At 35.2% G+C, this 25,286-nt stretch overlaps 4 protein-coding genes across 16 annotated transcripts; 2 read left to right on the forward strand and 2 right to left on the reverse strand.

Annotated features, from left to right (window-relative positions):
• Positions 1-403: 403 nt before the first annotated feature.
• On the reverse strand, positions 404-1,866 carry Spt3 (Transcription initiation protein Spt3). The gene is made up of 5 exons (XM_066398175.1): positions 1,394-1,866; positions 1,096-1,332; positions 867-1,042; positions 628-731; positions 404-571 (listed from the first exon to the last, which is right to left on the reverse strand). The coding sequence occupies exons 1-5, from the start codon at positions 1,624-1,626 to the stop codon at positions 440-442; spliced, it is 882 nt and encodes a 293-aa protein (XP_066254272.1). The 5' UTR covers positions 1,627-1,866; the 3' UTR covers positions 404-439.
• A 960-nt stretch (positions 1,867-2,826) lies between these two features.
• Pfk (ATP-dependent 6-phosphofructokinase) lies at positions 2,827-14,152 on the forward strand. 11 transcript variants are annotated; one of them, XM_066398259.1, is made up of 18 exons: positions 2,827-3,035; positions 3,120-3,221; positions 3,321-3,405; positions 3,457-3,565; positions 4,154-4,426; positions 4,484-4,570; positions 4,898-5,006; positions 5,555-5,743; positions 5,798-5,941; positions 5,995-6,129; positions 6,875-6,898; positions 7,114-7,134; positions 7,684-7,843; positions 7,906-8,051; positions 8,104-8,336; positions 8,395-8,639; positions 8,687-8,909; positions 12,404-14,152. In XM_066398259.1, the coding sequence occupies exons 2-18, from the start codon at positions 3,132-3,134 to the stop codon at positions 12,540-12,542; spliced, it is 2,412 nt and encodes an 803-aa protein (XP_066254356.1). In that variant the 5' UTR covers positions 2,827-3,035; positions 3,120-3,131; the 3' UTR covers positions 12,543-14,152. The 11 variants fall into 11 exon arrangements, with proteins under 11 accessions (XP_066254356.1, XP_066254355.1, XP_066254354.1 ...); XM_066398258.1 differs by lacking the exon at positions 4,898-5,006 and adding an exon at positions 4,641-4,749 and having other exon boundaries at positions 3,127-3,221; XM_066398257.1 differs by having other exon boundaries at positions 3,127-3,221.
• Positions 14,153-17,007: 2,855 nt separating this feature from the next.
• LOC136414330 (uncharacterized) lies at positions 17,008-25,221 on the reverse strand. Of its 3 annotated transcripts, none has more exons than XM_066398275.1 (12): positions 25,008-25,221; positions 23,957-24,098; positions 23,716-23,904; positions 23,487-23,663; positions 23,301-23,429; positions 23,080-23,248; positions 22,765-23,027; positions 21,176-21,359; positions 20,976-21,123; positions 20,736-20,864; positions 20,517-20,682; positions 17,008-17,757 (listed from the first exon to the last, which is right to left on the reverse strand). In XM_066398275.1, exons 2-12 carry the CDS (start codon positions 24,073-24,075, stop codon positions 17,607-17,609), a joined length of 1,824 nt encoding a protein of 607 aa, XP_066254372.1. In that variant the 5' UTR covers positions 24,076-24,098; positions 25,008-25,221; the 3' UTR covers positions 17,008-17,606. The 3 variants fall into 3 exon arrangements, with proteins under 3 accessions (XP_066254372.1, XP_066254373.1, XP_066254371.1); XM_066398276.1 differs by having other exon boundaries at positions 20,967-21,123; positions 23,080-23,233; positions 25,008-25,220; XM_066398274.1 differs by having other exon boundaries at positions 20,967-21,123; positions 25,008-25,220.
• LOC136414350 (phospholipase A2-like) lies at positions 17,754-18,639 on the forward strand. The gene is made up of 3 exons (XM_066398326.1): positions 17,754-18,073; positions 18,129-18,447; positions 18,503-18,639. Exons 1-3 carry the CDS (start codon positions 17,905-17,907, stop codon positions 18,579-18,581), a joined length of 567 nt encoding a protein of 188 aa, XP_066254423.1. The 5' UTR covers positions 17,754-17,904; the 3' UTR covers positions 18,582-18,639.
• Positions 25,222-25,286: the final 65 nt, after the last annotated feature.

Below are 25,286 nucleotides of genomic sequence, written 5' to 3' on the forward strand. Positions count from 1 at the left end.
ATAGTTTTAAATACGGCCTGATGCGGTGTTTATAAACATAGCGTCCTTCCCGGGGCGATATGAAAATATTAAAGGGCTTGGCCATGCTTTGTGCAAAAATCCAATAACTTCATGTAGTTTATAATGTGGCTAATTTTGGGTTAAATGGCAATGGCGTCGGAAGCCGTAACATCCCCTCTAACTTAGCTTTATGAATGTTAAAGCAGGTCAGGAAAAAGCGCATACGAATAACCCGCCTATGACTACCCGGAAAATCAAGATTTTCCTACCATGATACCGCTGAATAGATCATAATAGGATATGCCAATACCCCATTAGCGAAATTAATCTGGCTTTCATTCTTTTATGGAAACTTTTAGCTATAGGGGAGGTACAAAGTAGGCCACTGCACCAATGAAACGAATTCCTATATTACTCATTTATTATGTACATCTTAAAATTACAAAGCCAATAAATAGTGAGTATCAGGGACTTTACCCCCGAAATTCAATTTCCCCGTTTGTGGACTGTAAATTCTTCTCATGACCTCCTTAATTTCGCCTACGCTTATAGGAGCCTGGTTAGTGCGGATCTGCATAAAAAAAACATTAGCCCCATCAAGAAACTTGCAAATAAAATTGAATATACCCTGGCACAATCAACACGCCCCCTCTCCAGGCCATGAGGAGCCTTAAACATTGCAGCAGTGTAATAGGAGCCAGAACCAGGCAAATGTGCCAAGGGATCACTCCCTAAAAGTGATATAGTTCAAACATTTTTTTCAACCCTAATTTATAATAAAGGGTGATCATTAAAAGGCATCTCAAGTAGGCATTCGAATTTTGGGGGTACCTCTCTCAAAGTTTTTTATGATCACTTCCTGCTACCTGACTGGGCGTCCTCTCTGACAAGCAAAGCATAATCTACAAGTTCGGCAACAGTCTGAAAGGCTAAATAACACAACACATCCATAGAGTCATCCTCAAATATTAGTTCTTTTTTCGGATCTATCCACTGCTTTATGTTCTCAAATGATCTGGGACAAGTTTTGAACGACGCGCACCTGCAATACTTCCACAGTAAATATTTTGATAATAAAATTATCAAGGACTTTACCTGGACTTTTGAAACTCTAGATATTTCTCTTCACTGAGATTTCTAGAGATGCGATCAGCTCTCAGCATGCGTTCTACTTTAGTTTCATCAACTTCAGACATATCCAAGAATTCTCCAGTTTCGTCAATACTCTCAATGAACTTTATCAGTTTGTTTTTGGTCTTGTCATCATGATCAATCTTAGATACTGTGCTCGAACACTTTAGTTTTTGACTCAGCTCTTTGTGAAGAATGTAACTGTAAAAAAATTGAGCGTTTCTAACCGTTGTAGGAAAAAATATCTTAATAGACTACTTACCGGATAAACCTGTGCATTTTGTATTTATTATGGCGTAACAAAAAAACCAAGTCCCTGCCCCGCAACACTTTCCCATCCCCATATTTAAGAGCCTCGATCACAATTGTCTTAAGCTGGCTTTGAACAATGCTCTCGACTAACTGAACAGTGTCTGGATTTGGATCGTGACTATCTCCTAACCCATACATCATCATGTGAATTTGATGATGATGGTTTTGCATTTTATTGGGCATATGTGGTATTATTTTTAAGTACTTTTTGGTAATGTTTTGTTGAGACTATTAGTGAAATTAAGGGTGAGGATGAAGAGCTCGAATATTATAGTTATTGGGGTCAAAACTATTTTATTAAGTGAATTTAAGTTATGTCATCTACTTGAATATAAGGAGTAATAATTGTTCATAGTTTTTGTTAACTTATGAGGTCCTGTTTATGATACAAACAATATTAATTAAATAAAACATTATACTACACCGTTTAAACAACAACAACTTCTCATAACCTCACTTTCTCAAACATTAGATTTGACAGAAGTTAGTCCTGACGCATAACGTATATACTTATATTAATTGAGTTGAGTAAAATGTCGCTTTATGAGTAAATTTTTACTTAACTATTACATATATATTTCTGCGGTAAATTTTGATTGGGTATGAGGTCATTTATGGTAAATCTATGATGAGGTAAACGGCAAATTCTCTGTGCACTCTCCACATGAAATTAATCATTTCATATTAAGGTCTCGTGCAGTTTGCCTGTTCCCTGAGATCAAATTAAATTAAGGTTCTAATCTTTTTTCATTTATGTACAAGATAAACGAAGATAGAAATGATGAATGGTTGAATGCCTTGCATCTCAGTCAGTTGCATTCCCCACCAAAGTTCCACTTCTATGGTTTGATACATTTCATTATATAAAACGTGCACGAAGAGCTCTTATGCTCAACGTGTAAATAGTCACGTCTCATTAATAACTATTAAAATTTGCCTTTTTCTACAAATAAGCTCTCCTTATTACATTTGTACTGATTTGAGGAAATCAAAACACTTGCAAGAAAACCGGCTTCGTCAGAGAAATGCTTGAATTATTTGGAGTGACAGAAACATATCGGAAACTCTCATTTCGCAAATTTTTGTTATTTTGAATCAAAGTTCCCGGTTCTTGAAAGAAAAGCATACAAAAATCCCATTTCTTTTTTATTTTGAATGCGACTCCTTTCAGTCGACAAGAGATGTTACGTCATATTCCATCATGTAGTTTGTCCATTCCCGCAAACATATCCAATCAGCTGTTTCTACGAAAGATGATAATATCTTCCTTTTCATTCCAACTAATTTTGATGATGAGTGGCGTATGTCGTGACTACAGCGTAAATTGATCATCTGGGTCAGATTATTCAGGGGCGGATCCGCTTTTCCCCCTTATTCCGGCCAATAAAAGCCCAACACAGAGGTCACCTTCAGATCCAAAATTTTCAATTTTACAATAACAGTTTGCTAAATATTTCGAGAAGAGATAGATTAAATTTAAAATCTCTCAGTCATACTTTACGACAGACAAATCAAAAGATAAGAGAGGTTGTCCGTGTAGCCGGCTGTATACAAAATAGTGCGTGGACGTCGACCGACCGCAGAATAAACAGGTGAGGCCTACCTTTGGCAATTTTCAAACTTGGTGCGGAAATGCGCCAATTTGGCTTTGTCAGCACTGACAAAATTCACGTAAGCTTTCAGACAATATGACTGAAAAACCGGGAGCCAAATTCATTGAACGGGGGGCCCACAAAGGGAAGGGAATTGCTGTCTTCACCAGTGGAGGAGATTCCCAGGTAAAGCTCCTCGACTAACATATTGTTATATATTCACCAATCCATGCCCTTTTGGGGTTCTAAGCTAAGTAAAATGAACTTACAGAACCATTGTTTTAGGGCATGAATGCTGCTGTTAGGGCAGTAGTACGTATGGGAATCTATTTAGGATGCAAAGTGTATTTTATCAAAGAAGGCTATCAAGGTTTGTCTATTTGTTATAAAGATTTATTTGTCATGTTGGGGATATTTGCAGGAATGGTAGATGGTGGTGAATACATAATTGAGGCAAACTGGGCAGCGGTCAGCTCTATTATTCACAAAGGTGGGACTATTATTGGATCTGCAAGATGCCAGGATTTCAGGTAAAGTTGTAGAATGTTGTTGAGTGATTTTCATCCTGTTTTCTCAGATGAAATGAGGGGAAATTTGGCACTAAAATGTTGCATAATTTTACAAAAGAGGTCATCAAGTTTGTAATTAGTGTGTGAACATGTGGCACTAACAGAACCTGAGATGTCATTAGGCTAAGCCTGTTAACATACTGAGTTTTGCCTAGGACCACAGAAATATCAAATTGTCAGCAGTGTATTAATGTTTTAAATAACAATACAACTCCTAGGTATAGGACTTTGTACTCAGGCTCTTAATAACTTTAATTTTTTAAAATAAATATACATTACTTGGTACGTTGTTACTTGTTGACCTTTGTACCCCAAAAGGTTTTAATTGCAGAAAACTTTGTAATTTTGTAACATTACTTACTAACCTAAACTAACCTGATTTAAACTCATTTTATTCAGACCTTGACTAACCATAACTGATTTGAAACAAAAAAATTAGTGCTGGTAACACTGCATTTTATAGTTAATAAATCACTGTTTTAAACCCTATCTATCAATTAAATTTTCTATCTAGTATCTAGTATCTATTCAATTTTATTTCCCAATCAGAGAACGTCCAGGACGTCTAAAAGCTGCCTATAATCTCATATCAAGGGGTATAACCAACTTAGTGGTAATTGGAGGTGATGGTTCGCTAACTGGCGCGGACTTGTTCAAGCAGGAATGGGTCGGCTTATTGGAGGAACTTCTCAAAACAGGTCAAATTACTGAGGAGCAAAAAAATAAATACAATCATCTCTACATCGCCGGCCTGGTGGGGTCTATTGATAATGATTTCTGCGGCACTGATATGACTATTGGAACTGACAGTGCTTTGCATAGGTGAGCTAATATTAATTTTTCTTCCAAAAATATTCAGTTTTTTTCTTTAATATCCAGAATTATTGAAGCCACTGATGCAATTGTCTCTACTGCATATTCACATCAGCGAACCTTTATTATGGAGGTCATGGGCAGGCACTGCGGGTAAGACACTTTTGGATTAATTTACTCTCTAGGCGTTTTAGTAGAGATAGAAATTATTTTTATCGAACAGGTATTTAGCTATTGTCGCAGCATTAACCTCTGAGGCAGACTATGTGTTTGTCCCTGAAAATCCTCCTCCAGAGGATTGGCAACAGAAGCTGTGTGACAAACTTGAGCAGGTTGTTATTTTTATAGGTTTGGAGGACTTTTAAGGACTAACTTGAGGAATAATGTATTTTGGAGTTGTATTTTTTGTTTTAACTAATATTACTATGGTGGAGATTGTACTGTGTGTAGTTTGTGTATGTTTTGTATTGCTCGTTGCAGTTATTTAGCACTGGTAGCCGCTCTAACAAGCGAGGCTGACTACGTTTTTATCCCGGAAGATCCTGCTGCGATTGATTGGCCCGATAAACTTTGTAAAAAGTTGATGCAGGTACTTACAAAATAACTTGTAATAGAAAGTAGAACAATTTTCATAAAACGGTGGCTATGTTCAACAACCATAAAGACACGTAGTAAAGGAAAAACTTCTTCTGATGTGGTTTATGTAAGAGCAGCGAGTTTAAATAAAATGTGTTTTGTTGAGTTAGATATGGTAACTAACATTAATTTTTGCCAGAAATACTAAACATTCCATAATAATAATAATCAATTCATAAACAGAGCTGTCGCAGCTATCCAAAAACTAATTGAACTACTATTTGCTCAATGAAATGAGTGTAGTTAAAGTAGCAATTATTTAAGTAAAACAGTAAAAATAATTATACTGCAATTAAACGATGTACTTGCATTGATTGAAATACTAGGTCAGGCCAGTTACATAGTATCTGTATAGCAAGATAACAAAAAGTTGGTATACACTCATATGGAACAAAAAATATTTACTATTTAATGGCAATTATGTAGTTCGATGCGTAAATTCGGTCTTATCAGACTTCATGACATAGATGATCTATTTTCAATCAAATTTCTCCTTAACAGGAACGAAACGTAGGTCAACGTTTAAACATCATCATAGTCGCCGAAGGCGCCATCGACCGAAATGGCAAACCAATCACCGCTGAAGATATAAAAAAGGTAGTCGTGGACAATTTGCACCAGGATACCAGAGTGACTGTCCTGGGACATGTTCAAAGAGGTGGAAACCCCTCCGCATTCGACCGTGTTTTGGTATAACAACCTCATTGAATCTTCCCTTATTTTTGCTCACATTTAAACATCCAGGGTTCACGGATGGGAGCCGAGGCTGTTATGGCATTGATGGAAGCCGATGAACACGCAGATCCGATTGTGATTTCCTTGGACGGTAATCAAGCCGTTAGGTTACCTTTGATGGAGTGTGTTAAGCAGACAAAGGCTGTAGCACAGGTTTGTTTCGTGTATAAATGGGAAAAAGATTGTTTAATCGTTTTTATTTGCAGGCAATGGCGGATAAAGAGTGGGACAAAGCTGTGCAGCTCAGGGGAAAATCTTTCATGAGAAATTTGGAGACTTACAAGCTGCTGACGCGCCTCAAGCCCCCCAAGACCGCCTTCGACGAACAGGGACGTGGCAAAGTAAGTGCGCACATTTATTTTAGAAGCAGAGTTTAATGTATACGTGAACAGGATGTCAGAAAAATCTCAATACTTAATGTGTGCTTCTGACGGTATTTGCTAAAGGGCAAATTCCTGTAAGTGGAAAATTTGTGTTTGAAATTTAAGAGTGCTCTTCGGAGCATAAAGTAAATTTTGCAGCTCTTTAACAACTTTCGGTTATTATCCTGAATTTTTTAATTTCAAACAATAATAATATATTCCTTATGCTATAAACACATGTATCTAATTGACTCTGAAAAATTTAAAGTCAAAATATATCCACCGATTTGACAAGAAGAAAAGTTTTTAGTAAATAATATGCTTTATACGTTTCAGGTGGGTTAATTATTTTTCCTTTTATTCTGTTTGAAAATAGCGTTTCACATAAAATTGAGGGTTGTTGGAGCGTTGAAATTGCTCATTATTCTCAGTTAAAACTGACTGGGAATAGCATTAGCCCTTCGCTGAGGGCGTGAACGAAAACCCTTGTTACCCCTTCAGAACATATAAAAAATCCACCTCAAATGTATAGAACACATCTATAATACAATACTTTATCCAGATTTTTTTATTTAGAATCTCGGAAACTGTTAAACTAATTTCTATGTTTCGTAAATTTTTTGGAAAGGATTTTTCATCTTAATCGTTATAATTGTCCATAATCCAACATTTCCGAAACTAAATCACTAACAATTAATTGTATTTGTTTTTGCTTTCCACTAAGGACGAGAAGCACACTCTTCAGAAGGTATTTAGTTATAATTTTTAAGGTTGAACGAGGTCACCTTAAGGCTTTTCAGCACGGGCCAAATGCATTATTATATTTTTTAAGTTGCCTGTACAATTTGATTTTACGGTGCCAATACATGATCGAAATAACCGATTGCTCCGCATGCGATATACGATATTCGAAGTGCATTTGTAACCTACTAACCGATTTTCTTGATTTTTCGTTATTTTTAGCGAGATACCCTGTGGGGCTCGGTGAGTATACTTTTCAAACCCGCATCTGTCACTGCTTTTACTAGGTAGTATACATGCTCGTTCGTTCTACACGAAACTTTTCACTATTTTCTGCTTTTTATGCCTTACCTACCTTTTCCAGTAATTGGTATTCTAGCCGAATGGAATGACCTTTTAAAATTTAAATATTTTGAAAAAAAGACAACTTAAGTATTAGTTTTTAGGGGAATCCCCAAATTTTGGCGAAATGCCAAAACGTCTTATGTGGACTTACTTTCAAAATATTGAAATTTGAAGTCAAGTAGTTTACATATTATAGTTACGAGGATAATTGTGGTGTTTAAAATTGCTTTATAATACTCACAAGCACCTTTTAATAACCTAGATTGTTATAGATACACTTATGGTGGATAGAGTAGCTGTTGTGGCATGGTCAAATCTTTAGAATTCACAATGTAAATTTAAAAAAACTCGGGAAATATGCGTTAATTTCCCTTCACTCTGTCAGCTTATATTCGGTAATTTTTCTCGACTTTTCTGCTAATTTCATACCATTGGGCGCTCTTCTAGGAGGGCTACAACATGGCCGTTATGCACATTGGGGCCCCCTGCTGTGGTATGAACGCAGCTGTGCGCTCTTTCGTGCGTAACTGCATCTACAGAGGCGATACTGTACTCGGGATCCACGACGGTATCGAAGGTCTGATTGCAGGAAATATTAAGCACATGAGTAAGTTTCATTTCACTTTATACGTATATGTATCTAATACAGGCTCATTTTAACATTAAAAGGTTGGTCTGATGTGACTGGTTGGGTTGGCGTCGGTGGCGCTTATTTGGGCACCAAGCGTACCCTGCCCGGACATCGCATGGGGCTGATAGCCTCAAGGCTGGAGGAATATAGAATTCAAGCCCTGTTGATCATCGGAGGATTTGAGGTATTTGTCAGGAATAAAAATTTTGCCAGAAGTTCACGGTTTGGTTTTCAAGGGCTTCCAAGCGGCGCTGCAGCTGAGCGAGAACCGAGACGAGCACCACGCCTTCCGCATCCCCATTATGGTCATCCCGAGTACCATCTCTAATAACGTGCCTGGCACTGAATTCTCTTTAGGTTGTGACACAGCTCTAAATGAAATTACTGAGATTTGCGATCGCATCAGGCAGTCCGCTCAAGGCACCAAGAGGAGGGTCTTTGTGATCGAAACCATGGGTGGATATTGCGGGCAAGTTCCACAGTGCCCCCTTTGCTTCATTATTGATTGGTTTTGGAAACTTTAACAGATATTTGGCCACATTGTCTGGGTTAGCAGGTGGAGCCGATGCAGCCTACATTTACGAAGAGAAATTCACGATCAAAGATCTACAACAAGACGTTTATCATATGGCCACAAAGATGTCCGAAGGAGTCCAACGTGGACTTATCCTTCGCAATGAAAAGGCCTCCGAAAACTACAACACCGAGTTTATTTATCGGCTCTATTCTGAGGAGGGCAAGGGCCTGTTCAGTGCCAGGATGAACGTTTTAGGTTTGTTGCTCTGGATTTAAGTTTTTGATCTAATCGAAGCGTATTAGGTCACATGCAACAAGGTGGTTCACCCACTCCCTTCGATCGCAACTTGGGCACTAAAATGGCTGCCAAAGCGGTAGACTGGATGGTGTGCCAGTTGAAGAATAACACTGATCACGACGGCAAGATCAATTGCACTGATCCCAACACTGCATGTTTACTGGGCATAGTCAAGCGACAGTATAAGTGCACCAGTTTGCAGACACTGAAAGAACAAACCAACTTTGAGTAAGTGACTTTGAGTTAGTGGTGGTATAAATCGTGATTCTTTGGTGTTGGTTCCTAATTATAGTTAGAGAGTTGCTTTGAAGCCTGTTTTTGCCACCCTCCATATTTAACACTCTAAATACGAAATCATTGATCATAAATACCATGGTGTATTCGAGTTGATTTATTTATGGAAATTTGGCAATATTTTTAAGGAAGTTTATGGAATTTCTTTTATTTAATCTTTTCTCTGCTTCTTATTAGGTCCCTATGCGTGCTCTCTGTTTCAATGTTTTTGACATTCTTCGCAAGTATACTTCTTTTTCATTCAATTTCCCACCAAATTTCCCTTTAATTAGTCATTTTCTGGAATGCATTTTTCTCTATCTTCAAGAACCACTTCCTAGCGCCTGTTTTAAGTTGTAAGAGTCCTCTATTCATAATTCTCGTTTGTCATCTATAATTTTTTATAATTATACCACCTTGTATCATCTAAGAAAGTCCTTTCCTATTGAAGTTTTTGTCACGTTTGAAGATCTTCATGGTTTCTCTGGTTAATCTAACCCTTTCATATATCAATTTTGAACTTTATGGATAAAAATCTGAATTTTGTCATTTAATTTATTTAATATTTTTAATGAAATTTCTTCATATTGTTAAAGTATTGTAGACTGAAGTTTCTGAAGAAGGGGTTATACTACCTATAGTACATCGTCGCGAAACAGTCATGTTATCAACACTTTCTTAGTTAAGCGTTATCAATCGTACTCCCAATCTCTCGTCTTAACTCAAACAATCTGGACATGTCGTCAATCCTATGAAAATCCCAAAAATGTCGTCAACATTTTCTTGCTTCAGCGTTGAAAAAAATTGGTAGAAATGCTGTGTCACTGCTAAATAAAATTTGGAAAATGCCATCAACACTTATCAAGAAATTATCGAAATCCTATCGATCCTGAGAACAATGCGAAATTGCCATTAATGGCCAAAAAAAATGTAGGGGTTGACGGGGGAATATTGCAGGGAAATCAGGAAATAACTTCCAGGAGATTTGGCAACAACGTGTCGAAGACCACCGGAAATGCATGCTGGGTTGCCGCCCTTCATCATATATCTCTCCTGTGTTTTATCGAGCGGCGTTGCCAATGTTAACTTTTTGTTGTGTGAAATATCTAAACATTGCAACGGCATGCATTTGTTACCATGTTCCATAATGCTGGTAAATTTCCATGAATAGAATCGGCCTGAATATACCGTAAATGCACTTTACCATTATTTCACTATATGGGTATAAAGGATATGTTTGTCTCATAACGAAAAAGTCGATGCATGGGAATAATGGTGTGACAAGTCAGCTGAGAAAACCCGGTGTTATTGCAGCCAGCGCATACCTAAAGAGCAGTGGTGGCTCAAACTGAGGCCTCTTCTGCGTATTCTGGCGAAACACGACTCCACCTACGAGGAGGAGGGCATGTACATGTCCATTGAGGATCGACTCGTCGACGTCACCATTTAAGCCACTTCGGTTTGAAGGAAACGAGGTTTTGGGGTTGTGCTTTTGTTAGTGAAGTTATACACTGCTTGTATTCGCTTATCGGTATATCCCTTCTGATTGATATCAGGTTGAAAAACAGCGAATGAGTGTATTTTTCAGGATATCAGAGTTGCTGGAGCTGATAGGGACTTGTTTATAAAATTCAGGACGCCTAGAAGTGTATGTAAAAAAAAATACTTGACTGTTATGAAACTCAAAAAGGCTCTATAAAATACGAGTTATTTGGCGTTTAAGAGCGTCAAAATATGAGAAATAACTGAGAGTTTCTGTGTTTCAGCATAGATATTCATTTTTACATAGATAAAAGTCAAGTTTAAGGTCAAACCTGTGTGGAAAATAGACTTTGGTAGGTAAAAGGTCTTTTTTGCATGCGCTAGAAAGGCATGTTTTCTCGTCTTATTGCTTACACCTAAGACGAATAAAAAAAAAGAAATTATTTGAGATGCTCTTAAATAGTCATGAAGTCTTTGAACGAAATTGCACAAGCTCAAAACGTCCTCCCCCTACATCGGAGTTATTGATAGTTTATATTAGTGATGATGGTGTCGCCATGGACGTAGCCAGAAGGTAACAGGAGTTCCTGCCCCCCAGTTCCTTATCCTGTAAATTAAATTAGTAAAATTAAATAGTTTCCTCGTGTGGGATAGATTTGTGATGTAGCTCCCTCTGGTGACTGCTCTTCAAATTGCATTTCTCCGAGAGCTACCAGGGACCTATGTGAAGTTATATTGACGAGTAATTTTAAGTTTTAAAAATAGATTGTACAGAGACCGGTTTAAGAATTAATGTGAAAACAGTCTAAACTCGCATATTGCGGAATCGGTAAGTACAATGTGAAATTGTTTATTGAACCTGGAAGGATAGTTAATGAACTTTTAACCTTCAAATTCGGAATCTGCACTCGTATATTCCTTAATATGAGTGTGCATCTGCAACCAGATATACATTAAAAAGTGCCGTTTCTAAGATCAGAGATAATGTTTTCATTATGGTGGAACTACTGAAACCTAAAGGTCAATTATTCCTCCTATTAAAAGTTTTAGCATATGTGTGTTATTTTAACGTTTATTACGTTAGCTTTGTACGTGCGTCCCCTCTAAACAATCTCCTGGCTACGATCATGGGCTTTGCCTATAAATTGTAGAACAAATTTTTAAGGTAATAATTCAGTCTCGTTTAACAAATAAAACTCAGTATTTTGTATAGTTCTATGAAGGAAAATGGATAGGTAAATAATTATTGTAGACCTCAGGGGTAAAATGTGTGAAACGAAATAAGAAATGCTTTGTGAATTGCACTGATTTTGGCCAGTTTACAGCAATTCAGTTACAACCTTATTTTATCCGTCTTTATTTGTCCAACGCGTAAATACTCAAATTTTCGTCCACGTCTGGTCCGCTTTCGATGCCTCTTTTATGAGATTTATATAGTTTTTAATTTATTTATTAGTCGAGTATACATTTTAAAGCAGAATTTTAAATGCAGCAAGGGAGCCGCTAAACTGTGCCATAAACGAACATATATCGGCGATTCTGTTGTTCATTCATGTTTCATCTATTTGCATTACGGTAATTTACATTATGGTGACCTTAGTTGGAGAGAATCAGACAGAAAAGCGAATTTAGTGAGTCTCATATATCTATCCCGAAAATTGCTTTTCTGACTTTCCGAAACCAGGGGCCCCACCATTCTTTATTATACCTTAATAAGCTAATATTGTATATTTATATAACAGAATTATTAAGTAGTCTCAATGTTGCATTAAAAAAGTCAAACATATGGAGCACATTTTATTTACGCCCCCTAACACTATCGTGGGTCACATGCTTTAATACAGCACTTCTTTTTGTCGCTTCACGCTCTGCGCTTTACCTGCTGCTACGGTAAGTAAGCTCTATATGTCTCTATATTTTCCCTATTTTTTTCAAAAATAAAGCCTCAAATTACTCCCCATTTTTAGGCACAGGATCCCCAAGGAGCAGTGGTATTTGAAGCTTAGACCATTGCTTCGAGTGTTGGCCAAACACGACTCCACCTACCAGGAAGAAGGCATGTATATGAGTATTGAGGATAGGAATTTGCAGGAGTTAGTTATCTAGGCTCTGTTCCTCTGGGAAGATCTCTCTAATATGCAATAATAATCATGTATTTTGTGGGAGTGTATAGAGCTTTTTAGGAAAACTTAGTTTAGTTACTTACCACTTTACTTATTTCAATTCACTGTACTTTAGCGTAAACGCTAATTCCACGTTTCAACGCTTAAACGGGATTTATAAACTCGACATTGGATTTGACTTTGGCGCCAGCTCCAAACTTCGGCGTCGTAGCGCTGCTCGACACCCTAAATTGGGCTGTATCCTTAAAGTTGGATTTGGTGTTGTACTGCGTAAACACAAAAATATTACTTCTCAATTCACCCATTTTTAACAAGTAAAAACATGATTCTGTGTCGTCGGTTGATTTCATTAGCCAAAAACGCCGTGCTACGGTTTGGATGTGAGTGCGACGTAGCCCCAGATTTCGACTTCAAATTACCTCAAGATGGTTCTGACAAATAAAATATGGACGAGTTATAGGCCAATGAAGAGAACGAAATTAAAATTTTCTGTAATTTTTGACGTCATTTCTGTTTGTGAAATTTTTTTGACCACTAAGTACAATTTTTCTGAGGTCATCTTGTAACCGTTAATGTCAAAAGGATAAAACTGGTTTAACTTTATATCTCACAGTTTACGGGATGGCCCGAAATTAAATAGCAATAATTTAAGGACCAATTCTACGACCAAAAATATCAAGAAAAGTTCTTATAAGCATAGGGCGACAAAGAGGCACTAAGGACGGTACAACTTTTTCAAGGGCCGCCTCTGAAAATGGTTTTTGGTTTGAGATACAGTAAGAAAATTTTGTACCTTTACCTAACATTTTACGCCGAATCCAAAAATCTAAACAAAATTTTAGAAGTGAGTTGTACAGGGTCGGCTTAGAGTATTTTTGGACCTAACTTTTTTGCTTGCAATTGTTTTTACGATTGACCACAGCAGATGAAAATATGGATTGTTTTGCAAGAAAAGGTATTATTAATTAGCTTTTATTGTTGCTACTTAATTTCGGGACACCCTATATATAGGATGCCTCTAACTGATCTGTAAGAGATTCCACCGTTCATTTCTGTGGTCAATATTCGACAATTTATCCCAACTTGCTTTAGTCCAAAAGGTACTAGTTTCAAACAACAGGGCTTCAAAATTGAATATTTGGATGAGGTTTTTTTCTTATTTCTTCTGTAATAACATTAATTGAGCAAAACTTCCTATTTAAGGGGTAACTTTTTGCGCTCTCTACAAATCTTTCGTTTGTGAAATTTACATTCTACACTATGCTTTGTGCAAATAAGGTACACTTTGAAAGAACCTTCAAGAATCCTCGTTTTCAAGATATTTGCGGCCCAAATAATCAAAAATTCTGTAATTTAAAAACCACTAATTTTTGGCCTAAGGTAAGTTGGCTTAAATCGTCGCATATTAACATCAGGCACCTGCCTGATGTAGTTCTTCACAGACTAGTTCGAGATATCCTGGATAAGCGGGGAAATTAAATTTATTGACATTTATCTTTCAACGCTAAATCTAAATCCAACGGCGAATGTAAATCCGACTTTAAGTTAGGTACTACTAGTCAATATTACCAGATGTTTTATTAGTTTATTGAACTATAGCAACGTTTATTCCGTTACTACTTGATGTTTGTTTCATTACTCCTTGGAATGCAAAGTTCATCTAGACTCCAGGTCGCTCAATAGTAGCAAAGCAATAATTTATTAACAAAAAATGGGGCGTTTTGCAGGTCGTGCAGTCCCTATCTGGGATTTATCAGAACTCCTCAGGAGGCGAACCTATATGTGTGGAACCAGAGCCGAAGCTAGAATTCACTTGAGTTCCCAAGAATATGAAAAAGCAGTTCTCGATTTTGTTACTTAAGTACGACCTGATTTCAACAGATCTGTGGTATTACGTCTGTGATATTTTCACAATGTTGTTTTATTAAAATTTACATATTACTTAAAATCGATTTCAAAGATTTTCAGATTTAATGCTGATGATGTCTTGCGAACTGTGCATGTTTGCAATGCTTTCAAATTGGAGGGTGTCTGTAAATATGTTTAAATTTAGAAGAGTTAGTAGGATCATTTTTTAATCGTTTTAACAACTTTGATTTATTTTCATTTATCCACGTTATTGAATCATCCTCAAGTGGGTTTCGTCATTTACCAGCAACAGATAATAATGGTGCAATGTTTATTCTGTGGGCACGTCAAAATCAGGTTTAAAAATTAACAATTTTATTTACATAATCGCAATTTAATATAAAGTAGGTCTGGGCTTGCCCCTTAAGTCCTTTGGAACTTCCTCTGGAGCCAAGTCGGAAAACTGATTCAGACCTTTACTAAAGGTGACTTCTCCAGCTTGGAACTTTTTGTTATGCTCCAAGATGTCTTTAAGATGGGACTCGAGGATCTGAAATCGTTTCTGTTCTTCCTCGTCTGATTCATAGGATTTTGAGTGTTGCGCCTTAGGAATAGATATTTAATTGTTAACTGCACTTATCTTTGATTTGGTTATGCTAATACCTTGCAAGTAATCCATTTCTTCTGGACATTCACAGACCCCACTAAAATAGAAAAGGTGCGGTTCTGAGTTTAAAACAAGTGTGTCAGAATTTCCTCAGAACAGATTAGATAAAATAACATTTCAAGGTTTTGCAGGGTAAAAATTAAGACAACAATTCGGTTTCTTCCTCTAATGCATATTTTATTAGTGCAAAAATTATAAAAAAATCTAATACAAGTATATCATGACCCCGGTGTTAACGTCTTGTTGCCGATAAGCCTCCACTACCAGTCCCTTTTGGAACCTCCTCAGAAGTAAGGTCAGAGAAGGAGTTTAAGGCCTTCTTGTAAGTTTCATCCCCAGCCTGAAACTTTTTGTTGTGCTCCACAATGCTTTGCAGATTACTTTCAAATATTTGAAATCTCTTCTGCTCTTCTTCTTCGGAGTTGTATTTCTTGGAGAATTGTTTCTGAGCCGGTAAATATAGTTAGTGTTAAAATAAGGTTGTTTATAATAATTTTACCTTCCACTTGGACCATTCTTCTTTGGCATCTACAGGGCCAACGAGCACAGACATTGTTGCTTTTTCTTGATAAAATTTTTATAACTGTAAGCCAATTTTTTGGTAATAATGCCTTAAATACCTACGTCTGACATAGCTCGCAAGATTAGATACAGGTGATACTTTGTAAACATATTTATAAGTATTAGGATTTGATCGGTAATGTTTAACCAGTCACTTAAAGAAAACTTATTTAAAGAAACTTTATTCTGGGTTGTGACTCACAACAAATATTGTTTTTAACTTTTTTTGAATGTGTACTTACTACCAAACATACATGGATTTTCATTCCGAGTCATTATAAAGGCAAATCTGTATTACTGAGATTAGCTATTGGGACTGGAAAAGCAAACGTTTTTTATATCCACGTTGAACTCTTAGTTTTCAATTTTCATTGCACCTTAATTAACGAGTGAAATAACTTTCAATTTCCATTTAAAAAAGTGGATAATGAAAACATCACTGAAGTTGATCATGCTGTGTATATATTGCTGAATATTAAATAAACGTATGGTCAATGTGATGGTGCCGATGGTAGACAACAATTAAGTTATTTTAATTTTGACTTAAGAGTTAATTTATTAGTAAATTAACTCAAAATTGGACGACGCTGTATGTGTTGCGTACATAATATGATTTTATTCAACTAATCCATTTATGGATAACCTAATTAGTCTCACAAACTTGAAAGATTACGCACTGATTGCATAATAGTTACCTCACCCAAATTAAACAGCTAATTTGCTACAGTATGAGTGTTTTACGGACGAGGAACATTAGAAGTCGAATCTGAAGAATATCAACTAGTGCTGTAGCAACATCTAATAAAAGCGTACCATATATTATTTTATTTTGTTCTATCATCTAAGTTATAAATTCTTTTCTAGCCCTAAACAATCTTTCTTGAAAATATGGCGAATGAAAATTTGTCACTTCAGTTCAATCCAAAGTAAATATGGATTTATCGAAACTTGCCAGTGTGGAAAATGTTTAAGTTTAAGTGAATAGTTGCGGAAAGACTGCAATTTTCCAAATGATAGATCCCTAATTAGAATCTCGTGAAGTTGCTTAGCAACAACATTACAGAATCGAATATTAAAATGTTCGATTTATCGGCCGCAAATCAGCACAGGATAAACAGTACTACCTGAGTAGTGTGAAATGAATAACTATTCTAAATTACGTCCGATAGGAGAAAACGGAGATAAATAGAGTAAATTACAGTGCCTATAGTCAGGTTATTATTTATTCGGATAATTAAATTCGTCACATCACAATTGATTTTCTATCATCAAATTCGAAAATTATATAAATTCACGTCCCTTTTTGCATACCTACTCACTTTCCAAAATTCCATTAACTTTCTCTCTTTTCACTTCAATAAATACTTCAGGATTATGAAAACGAGATATTTATTTTAAGTCTCATTAACAAAACAAAGAACAGTAACATAACACATCTTTGGAAGAACTATTATCATAGAACATTCAAGACAAAACATCCTATCTGAGTACAATTCTAAAATTTACAACATAAAGATCTAGTAAATCATCAGCCTTTTATGTACTGAATATTAATATAAAATATATAAACATCAAACATACATTTACTATGATATTTAAAGTAGTACTGAGACTTTAATACTGTCGTAGTATCTGTGGAGATGACCTATTTCAACAAGAAGTCATATGACTAAATGAATAGTTTCAAACTCTGGACTGTTTTGTCCAACTTCTTCCAGATAACAAACACGTGATAAAAAAGAAAGTTTTTATAATTTCGTTGGTTTTCTCACAGTTGCGCATCTTTAGTCCTAAAAATCCTAAAAACATTACATAAAAATATTCTATCTAGAGATCAGACTTTGAGCAATAGTGGCCTTATATGGGAGTTAAAATCCTTCACAATTTTAGTTAATTTAACATTTTATCTCCCAAAGGCCTCGTCATACTTAACCCTAACATAAAAATATCTTTGGTCATGAAAAATCATGGCTAGTTATTAATCACTTTCAATTTCCGCTGGACATTTTCCAGCTTCCCCAGTAGTCCCATGTAGTAGTATTCCAGGTAGGGTAACGGAATGTAGAACAAAATGTCGTTCTTGATTCGAATGCATTGGTCGGAAAAGTACTTGATAGTACCGCTGTTTAAAGGAAAATTAGACTATCAAAAATGTACTTAAATTTCACGATTGCGTTGCATTTATATGTTAATCGCAATATACCAGGAAATAAATTGATTACGAACCATATAAAAGACTGAAGGAATTTTAGCCACTTTACAAACCAAAATGCTATTTCAAGAGGTTATCACAGTGTTATTGGCAATAATAAGCTATTCTGAAAATCACAAAATTATTTTGGATAATGAGTTTGAAGTGGACTTAAACGAAATCAACCATGAATTGGATAAGTCAGACGGAGAGGCCAGAGTCTCTAATTGGTTCTTCATTTATCCTGGTAATTATTAAATTCAAATAAAAATGTAATTTTTTAGTTCTTCAAACTTAATTAGGCACTAAATGGTGTGGAGCTGGAGATATTGCAGAAAACGACGAAGATTTGGGAACCGCGAGAAACACTGATAAGTGCTGTAGGGCTCACGATAAATGCTCGGATATAATTGAAGGCCATGGGGTGAAATATGGATTAGAAAATCCTTCATTTTACACGAAATTAAATTGTGACTGTGACGATTCTTTCTACAAATGCCTCAAGTCTGTGAACACCAAAACATCCGCACAAGTGGGCCATATTTATTTCACAGGGTTGGGTACTCAATGTTTCAAAGAAGAGTATCCTATAGCTGGATGCAATAAATATACGTCTTTTCCGTAAGGATATTGCAGGTCCTTAGCAAATATCTAAGTGAAAATAGAAATTTTTCAGGCACAAGAAGTGTTTGGAATACATATTCAACAGAGGGATGGATAAACGATATCAATGGTTCGATGTCCCTAACTTCTGATATTGAAATTTGTTATGCAGGGTGTCCGGAAAAGTAAGCAGAAATAAGAGGATTTTTAAGATTTGCAGGAAAGTCGTTATTATACTGAGTTTCAGGGCGTTTCTATTTAAAGATTTGACTTCACAGTTCTTTCAGTTTAGGAAGTGTAAGTTAAAATTTGAAATCCATGATTATTCTTGAATTTTATTTTCTCAATTTGAGAGCCTCCCGGTTAACAACGATCAGATCTTGATTAACACAATAATAATTCCTCTTTAGGAGTTTTTGTCTGTTGTCCATTCTATAAGAATATGGTGATTTTACATCTGGTTTGTAAAAATATCAGAAGGCCTATTAATAACTACAGTACCACATATGTTAACGAAAATACTCATTCCATCACGCTTCATTAGTAATAAATACGAAATAGCCTAGGCCTTTAATATCATGTTTTAGCGCGGCAGCAACCATGCAACGACCAATGACTTTTTGTCAGTTATTAGTCTTAGATCGTAAGTTAAAATGTAGCCAATTTCAAGACTACATTTATAGCTCATAGGTGCTGGATGATAGGTTGAAAGTGAGCGTAAACCACAACTGGCTAAGTAATGAATGAACGTCACTTTTCACTAAGTATTAAATACCCTATCGGACATTGGATAAGTCACCGATCGTCCATGACCATAAACGTACCATAAAGCGTGGTTTAAATTGACTTTTTTTTGCACGAAAGGTCTATTGAATATCCATAATGTACTGATCTCTACTAATAATCATCTTTGATAATGTTCCGTTTATTGAAGGGTTTTAATACTAGAAGTTTATTTCCACAGCTTAAACGTAAATCTCTGGTTACCACGCGGACACCATTTTCCGGTCACCCTGAATAAAAAGAAATATTGTTAATGCTATTTATTTTTAAACTATTAAAAATCTCTCAGTAATAAAATGAAGTTTAATTTGTTCCTGTTGATTATATAAAGTTATCGTGCCGTGAGATACAAACAGCATTTAAATTCACAAGTTGCACCTCAATCGTGACATTTTCAAAACTTAACTAGACTTTTATTGCATTTTGCTCACGACTTCCGTACTATATAAAATCAAGAAACCCAACACCAAACCGCATCAAAACCTCAAAATGAGGAATTTTCCTATAGTTTCCATTTTATTGTTACTGACAATTCAATGCGTGACTCCACAAGACCCTTCAGAGCTAATCAAAGGTAAGAAATAATGAAAATTTATTACTCATTAAAAATAACCCCAAAGTTACAGACTTTTTGACTAAACAAGAATATTAAAGTATTTTTCGTAACATCGTAAAGTTGTTGCAAACGGTCGAAAAAGTCAATGAATGTTGCATTGAATATGACCAATGCAGAGACTCATCCCTGGACTAAAAAAAAAGGTTACAGGAAGTTGGATTAATCACCAGTTAGGGCCTAGGAACTAAGAGATTCCATACGCACTATATATTAATTACGCTTACTATTATTTAATTCAGAGCAAATTGTTCTTGCGACCTGCAATTTCAAGCATGTTTGAAAAATTTGGACCATTTAGTGGCTGATATAATAGGATTCTTTTATTACACCTTTCTAGGTGGATAATGCTCAGAGCTTGAACACCTCATTAAGACATGTCAGGTGTATGTGACTTCTTCTTGGTAAGAAGACAATTTTTCCACTTAATTTCTAGTTAGAAGGAAATTTGTAGGAGAACTACATGTGCTGAATATGACTTAGATATCACTCAATAAAAAACATATCAATGGTTCGATGTTTCTCAACATGAGCTACCAGAAAAAGAAGCAAACACATTTAAAGAATTACTAACATTCCAATGCTCAGATATAATCGAGAATATCCCTAAATTATTTTCTCATGTATTGACGATTTTTAAGAAAATTATAGAAGTATTGTGCACATTTATAGACTGTTAAAATAAACTCACAACTCATCGTCAGTCACCCTCTCTAATTTCATAAACTTCTTGGAGTTGATAATTTCATGGAAAAACTTCACTTTTGCCTCAAGAAATGGCAAATGCAGCCTTGAGACATACTCCTCCAGCACCTTAAAAAACATCAGTCCATATTTCATAGTCTCTAATGGTTTCTCTGAAATTTGCCAAATTCTACAACTGCCAATTAATTGAACTTCAAAGAAATACCTCCCCATATTGAAAATTTATCGTACAATACACGATAAGCGTCGAGTAACATCCACGAATCCTTAGGGAAAAGTCGGTCATAACTTTCTGCTATCCTAATAACAGGTTCCACAGTAAACGTCTTTCGATCTGAAATATATTTACAAATTTCTGATTTAAAGAAAATGGAAGGAGGTAACAGACAACAGAAAACACACAAAACCACGAAAATATAAGGCGAAAGCAACCTACACACATTACCCGCTATTTCAGCAGTCTTCTCAGCTATCTTGTCGATGTGAGAGTAAGATTGGCAGTCTTTGCACAACAATTTTTCTTCTTCATTATTCAAGGTAACTTTCTTTGCCACGCCAGTCTCGCAATTGAGGCATTTATAAGGATAGTTTCGCTGCAAATCATATCTTGTGATAAAATATTTTCAGGAAAATTGCTATACCCACCCAAGTGCTTTCGTAATTGCATAAACTGCATCCACACAGAGCATTGAAATAAAAGTAATCAGTCATTAAGAGCTGCCGCTCTTCCAATGAGAAAAAAGTACTAATTTCCTGATATGATATGGTGATTTCTTCGTTTAGGCCTATGGGTTTTATTGCTTTTACTAAAATTCTGTCATTGTATGGTCTAAAAATTTTGATATTAAAAGGTTTTCTAATATTCTGATTTCAGAGCGTACAGAATAATAGCAACTAAAAAATCCTCCAGAAAATACTAAAAATTTCAACTTTTGATATAACACTTTGTATATTTATTTTAGATGAAGTGCAAAAATTCAGTGGTGTAAGATTTTCTTCAATTGTTGGGATTGCGCATATGTGTTTTATTGCAAGTTTCACTACGCCACTGTTTCCTTATCAATTAATTAAAAAATATATACAGGGTTATTCACGCTATACGGCGCGGAATATTGTGGCTAAAGTGCGAGACTTCCAAAAAGTTTCACTTTTGGGCTATATGGGGATCTATTATGGCTACTTTTTAAAATTATTTTCATATTATACAGGGTGTCTCAAAAGTCCTGGCGCAAAGAACAATTATTTAGCGTATTCTGTAAAAACGCGAAGACTTAGCTATGAACACCCTAATACCATTCGATAGGTAATTAAAAATTACATATCCTGGTAAGTTAAAAAATATAGCGTTGTATTTAAATTAATCAAGTTATAGCCACTTAAAGTTCTTATTTGATTAGTTTTAATTTTTGCACATCCTGTATAAAATGGCAAGTTTATCATGATTGGGATATAAAATATGATCTATTGTTACACTATATTGTAAATTACACTTGCATAACTTAAATACTTCTTAAGTGTTTAAAACATGAAAATTAGGTCAAATTTTGATAAAATTCAAATTATTTAAAAATCCTTAAGTTTTAGGTATAGTAAACCTTATTAAAACAAACACTTATTTTGATCAGAGAATCCAAACATGCAATAATATACAGAGGGTTCCATTAAAAAAAACGCAACTGTGATACTTTTAGGGCTTTTGGGACACCCTGTATAATATGAAAATAATTTTTAAAAGTAGCCATAATAGATCTCCATATAGCCCAAAAGTGAAATTTTTTGAAAGCCTCGCACTTTAGCCACAATATTCCGCGCCGTATAGCGTGAATAACCCTGTATAATTTACTCAGAATATCTATAGGAGTCTTGATCAATTAATTAATAAATTTAATAATATACTTCCATTGTTTAGATGAGTATCCCTATAGCAACTAGGAGGCGTCGGAAGGTTATTTTAGGGATCAAAATTATTAGGATTTTCTTTTCATGCAGACTCTTTAAATTTGTCAATTAAAGGGATTTCCCTACGCTTCTTGAAGCATGACAACATTTAAATCTGAGTTTATTTTAGGTTTTTCGAAGTAGTAGGTGTAATTATTTGGTTTAATGACAAAAAACACTAAAAAGTTCCGGTTATCGTAAAGATTCCAACTTGCAACAACTTTAAGAATTTATTGCACTTTTTCGTTTAAATTGGATTACGTAATTTAAATAACTACCCATTTTACACTACTTACATGATAACGGCGTTTGGAGAGCAAGAATGATTGATCAAAGCTATTGTGGGGCAAATAGCCTTTCCATTGCCTCCTAAAGCATTAAAACAGAATTCGGCGTCTAAATTGGTGTACCTCAATAAAACTGTGTTCATTTGAGCTTGGCAATAGTGTTTAACTAACAGTCCTCCAACGTATATGTGTAGAATGTTTTCGTTCTCCATTTGAAAACTGCTGAAGAAGTTGGTGCGCATTATTAGATATGTAACTGTTTTCACCGCTTGCTGAAATAAATTCCTAGATGAAATTTATGTTTTAATGATATTGGTTAATTACCCATAAAATTTCATAAATCTTTTTAATTGGTATTCTATCAAAATTACTCTCTAGCCTATAAATGAAGGGGTAATTATTGCCATCTATCCCCCACTTATCTTGGTTGTCCGAGATATTGTGGACGAAATTATATCTGGCACCATAGAGAACCATTCTAAGGGCAATATAACTGAAAATTTTCCTTCAAACCATGATATGCTATCAAATAATCTAGTTTTTACCTGTAATCTGTTTCCTCTAATGTCCAAAAATGCCTCTGAAAGCCCTCACACTCAAACCTATGATAATCATTATGAGACTGCAATAAGCAGTTTAAGGAGCAATATATCACTATGTTACACCCTGTACAACTAAAACCCTCAGTAAGTTTGATTTATACGGAAATGAAAAGGAAAACCAATACTAACGTATAAAATTTATGGATTGTATAAGCGCAATGATGGCAACGATATATTTTGTGTTCCCCCTCCATGCACATACACAATGGGTTTACTTGCAATATTGTCGCTTTTTCGTTTATCAAAACCGCTCCTTTGTCTAGATTTTCAGTACTAATTAGATGCCTTCCCTTTTCTTCAGTCTCTCTGCAACAATCATTTTTGTCATTTTTTGTCTTTTAAATTTTATATTTCTTACGCAATCTTTAAAGAAGGATGAGCAAACTCTATAGACTCATTTGTCTTTTCCATCGGGGGTACCACAAGGTTTTGTTCATCTTTCTTAGGAATCCTTCTCACTTTTTCTGATAAATCACAAGACTCATCGAATTGTAAATGATCAATTTGGTTTACAATACGCATGATCACCTTTGAGTCACTACATAAACTGAAAAGCTTGGAATGTAATGAAAGCCATGAAATGTTTTTATGTGACTTACTTAATTTTGGTATAATACTTTTGAAAAGCATCAAATTCATCGGTATAAAAGCGAGTTAAGCCTAAAACCTCTATGGAATTACTGAATATCTCTCGTAATGTCGGTGATGCGTCGTCCATAGTTGCAGGATTTGATTAAATATCTGAAATTGGCTTTTTTAGAGAGATGTTTTGAAGGAAATTTGTAATTCGATTGTCGCAAAATGTTAAGGACACTCAAACAGGTAATGTTGAGGAAAAATTCAGGGCTACAAGATCATTTAAAAAACAGGAAAAAGTATATGTGTACAGTATACATAAAAGAAAAAATGCAAAAATAAAGTGAGTTTTGAGTTCTCTCTCCTCTATCCTATCTTCTGACATAAACTAACCTGAAGCAATAATTTGGAGCAGGAATTTCAGGCTAAAAGATGTTGTAGAAAAACATGAAAAAAAGGTAGGCAGAGAGCAAAAAAATTACACTTATCAATAAAAAAAAACAAAATAAATATACAAATTTTATGGGAAAGTTCCAACACCTGTAATTTACACCCTTCAAATTTTTAAGGGTACTTAAAAATGAAATTAGAAGAGAAGAATATTTAACATTAAAAACAGAATATTAGAAGACTTCTGACATTACAGAAGAAAGATAGTAAGCATAATCATCCAAGAACTCTTTCAAAATGATTAAGAAACCTTCTGTGCAAGCTACAATAAAGATTTTTGCTTGAACTTGCTCGGGAAAATTCAGAGACCATTCTATGATTGTCTCCATGTGGGTGAAAATAAGTCTTAAAAAAACCTTTTTCAGCAAGTTACTTAATTTAGCTCGATCACAATTGAATTCTAGCATATTTGTTTAATTCAGATTTAAAATGTTTGAGCTGAGTAACCTGAGGTTATTTTGCAAATGTAACCCCAGCAATCTTCTGAAAGTTTTAAGTGCCTGTCTTAACAATCAGTATGGGAAATTTGGGGTTATTTAGGTCATAGGAATGGCACAGAAGTGAGGCAACAACTTGTGGCTTTCAAGAGGACCTCAAATACGGTCTTTTTGCCGATGAACTTACCTGATATCAAGAAAACAACGTTGGAAAAAATAAAAAGTCCTTTAAACGCTTAAGAACGCTACATATTTTGCTTTTATTAATGAAATAAACAAGTAAGTGCCTAATAGTCATTTTTACACACTTCCATTTTCATTTTTTTTGAGGAAAAAACTCTAAATCAAAATAATGGTGAGAGGAGGGAAATGAAAAACTGAAATAAATTTCCGGTATTCCCACCAAATGACATTTTATGATTTATGACAGCACGTGTCATTTTTCCATTTTTTAACCAATCGTAAA

Source organism: Euwallacea similis, chromosome 17 (assembly GCF_039881205.1).
Source record: "Euwallacea similis isolate ESF13 chromosome 17, ESF131.1, whole genome shotgun sequence".
In the NCBI taxonomy this organism is placed as follows: domain Eukaryota; kingdom Metazoa; phylum Arthropoda; class Insecta; order Coleoptera; family Curculionidae; genus Euwallacea; species Euwallacea similis.